The sequence below is a fragment of the Penaeus japonicus genome, unplaced genomic scaffold, assembly GCF_977035675.1.
Source record: "Penaeus japonicus unplaced genomic scaffold, GWHDUDI00000001_assembly GWHDUDI00000020, whole genome shotgun sequence".
Lineage (NCBI taxonomy): Eukaryota > Metazoa > Arthropoda > Malacostraca > Decapoda > Penaeidae > Penaeus > Penaeus japonicus.
The window spans coordinates 4,092,513-4,095,012 of record NW_028234422.1 but is presented as its reverse complement, the minus strand read 5'-3'; the positions used below and the strand labels follow the sequence as shown (position 1 = coordinate 4,095,012).

The 2,500-nt window shown below is 31.0% G+C and overlaps 1 protein-coding gene across 1 annotated transcript in view; it reads left to right on the top strand.

The window, feature by feature from the left end:
- LOC122249909 (uncharacterized) overlaps positions 1-2,500 on the top strand; it is a 57,756-nt gene that overhangs the window by 54,535 nt on the left and 721 nt on the right. Inside the window, exon 4 of the mRNA XM_086547966.1 lies at positions 2,445-2,500. This exon is cut by the window's right edge and continues 721 nt beyond it. Coding sequence (XP_086404092.1) covers positions 2,445-2,500 — 56 coding nt within the window. The remainder of the gene's footprint in view (positions 1-2,444) is intronic.

The window sequence follows — 2,500 nt, the reverse complement described above, 5'->3', positions numbered from 1 at the left end:
CTATCTTTGTTTCTCTCGCTATCTATTTATCTATCTATCTCTGGTTCTCTATCTATTTATTTATCTATCTCGGTTTCTTTGTCTGTGTATTTATTTATCTATCTCTGTTTCTCTGTCTATCTATTTATCTATCTCTGTTTCTATATCTATCTATTTATTTATCTCTGTTTCTCTGTCTATCTATTTGTCTATCTTTGTTTCTCTCGCTATCTATTTATCTATCTATCTCTGTTTCTCTGTCTATCTATTTATCTATCTCTGTTTCTCTGTCTGTGTATTTATCTATCTCTGTTTCTCTCTCTATCTATTCATCTATCTATCTCTGTTTCTCTGTCTATCTATTTATCTAACTATCTCTGTTTCTCTCTCTATCTATTTATTTATCTATCCCTGTTTCTCTGTCTATCTATTTATCTATCTATCTGTTTCTCTTCTCTATTTATCTATCTTTGTTTCTCTCGCTATCTATTTATTTATATATCTCTGTTTCTCTCTCTATCTATTCATCTCTCTCTCTCTCTTTTTATTCTCTTCTCTTTTCTCTCTCTCTCTCTTCTCTGTCTCTCTCTCTCTGTGTCTCTCTCTCTCTTTTCTCTCTGGCTCTATATCTCTCTCTCTTCTCTCTCTCTCTCTCTCTCTCTCTCTCTTTTCTCTTCTCTCTCTCTCTCTCTTCTCTTCTCTCTCTCTCTCTCTCTCTCTCTCTCTCTCTCTCTCTCTCTCTCTCTCTCTCTCTCTCTCTCTCTCTCTCTCTCTCTCTCTCTCTCTCTCTCTCTCTCTCTCTCTCGCCCCCCCCCCCCTCTCTCTCTCGTTTGAAAGAGTTATGTTGAAATATAACATTACTGTATGTCAAAAATGCCAATCGATTTTAAATAAAAATGTCCAGATATATTATAAAGTTAAAAAAATAGAACAAAGCACAACGATCAATAAAATGTTCCAGAATACCATCATAAACGTTTTATATCTTTAATCATGTCGAAACCATTGTATTTACCTCTTTATTTCACAAACGTCTTATCTTAATTCATGTCGAAAACCTTTGTATTTACCTCTTTATTTCACAAACGTCTTATATCTTTAATCATGTCGAAAACCTTTATATTTACCTCTTTATTTCACAAACATCTTATCTTAATTCATGTCGAAAACCTTTATATTTACCTCTTTATTTCACAAACGTCTTATCTTAATTCATGTCGAAAACCTTTGTATTTACCTCTTTATTTCACAAACATCTTATCTTTAATCATGTCGAAACCTTTGTATTTACCTCTTTATTTCACAAACATCTTATCTTAATTCATGTCGAAAACCTTTATATTTACCTCTTTATTTCACAAACGTCTTATCTTTAATCATGTCGAAACCATTGTATTTACCTCTTTATTTCACAAACATCTTATCTTAATTCATGTCGAAAACCTTTATATTTACCTCTTTATTTCACAAACGTCTTATCTTTAATCATGTCGAAAACCTTTATATTTACCTCTTTATTTCACAAACGTCTTATCTTAATTCATGTCGAAACCATTGTATTTACCTCTTTATTTCACAAACATCTTATCTTAATTCATGTCGAAAACCTTTATATTTACCTCTTTATTTCACAAACGTCTTATCTTAATTCATGTCGAAAACCTTTATATTTACCTCTTTATTTCACAAACGTCTTATCTTTAATCATGTCGAAAACCTTTATATTTACCTCTTTATTTCACAAACGTCTTATCTTTAATCATGTCGAAAACCTTTATATTTACCTCTTTATTTCACAAACGTCTTATCTTAATTCATGTCGAAACCATTGTATTTACCTCTTTATTTCACAAACGTCTTATCTTAATTCATGTCGAAACCATTGTATTTACCTCTTTATTTCACAAACGTCTTATCTTTAATCATGTCGAAACCTTTATATTTACCTCTTTATTTCACAAACGTCTTATCTTTAATCATGTCGAAACCATTGTATTTACCTCTTTATTTCACAAACGTCTTATCTTTAATCATGTCGAAACCATTGTATTTACCTCTTTATTTCACAAACGTCTTATCTTTAATCATGTCGAAACCTCTGTATTTACCTCTTTATTTCACAAACATCTTATCTTTAATCATGTTGAAACCTTTATATTTACCTCTTTATTTCACAAACGTCTTATATCTTTAATCATGTCGAAACCATTGTATTTACCTCTTTATCTCACAAACATCTTATCTTAATTCTTGTCGAATCCTTTGTATTTACCTCTTTATTTCACAAACGTCTTATCTTAATTCATGTCGGAACCATTGTATTTACCTCTTTATTTCACAAACGTCTTATCTTTAATCATGTCGAAAACCTTTGTATTTACCTCTTTATTTCACAAACGTCTTATCTTTAATCATGTCGAAACCATTGTATTTACCTCTTTATTTATTTTTTTTCCGTTCTTCAGAAAAAGCGCTTCCTCTTGCTGCCTTGGGTGTTCTTCACGTTCCTGAACATGGTCAT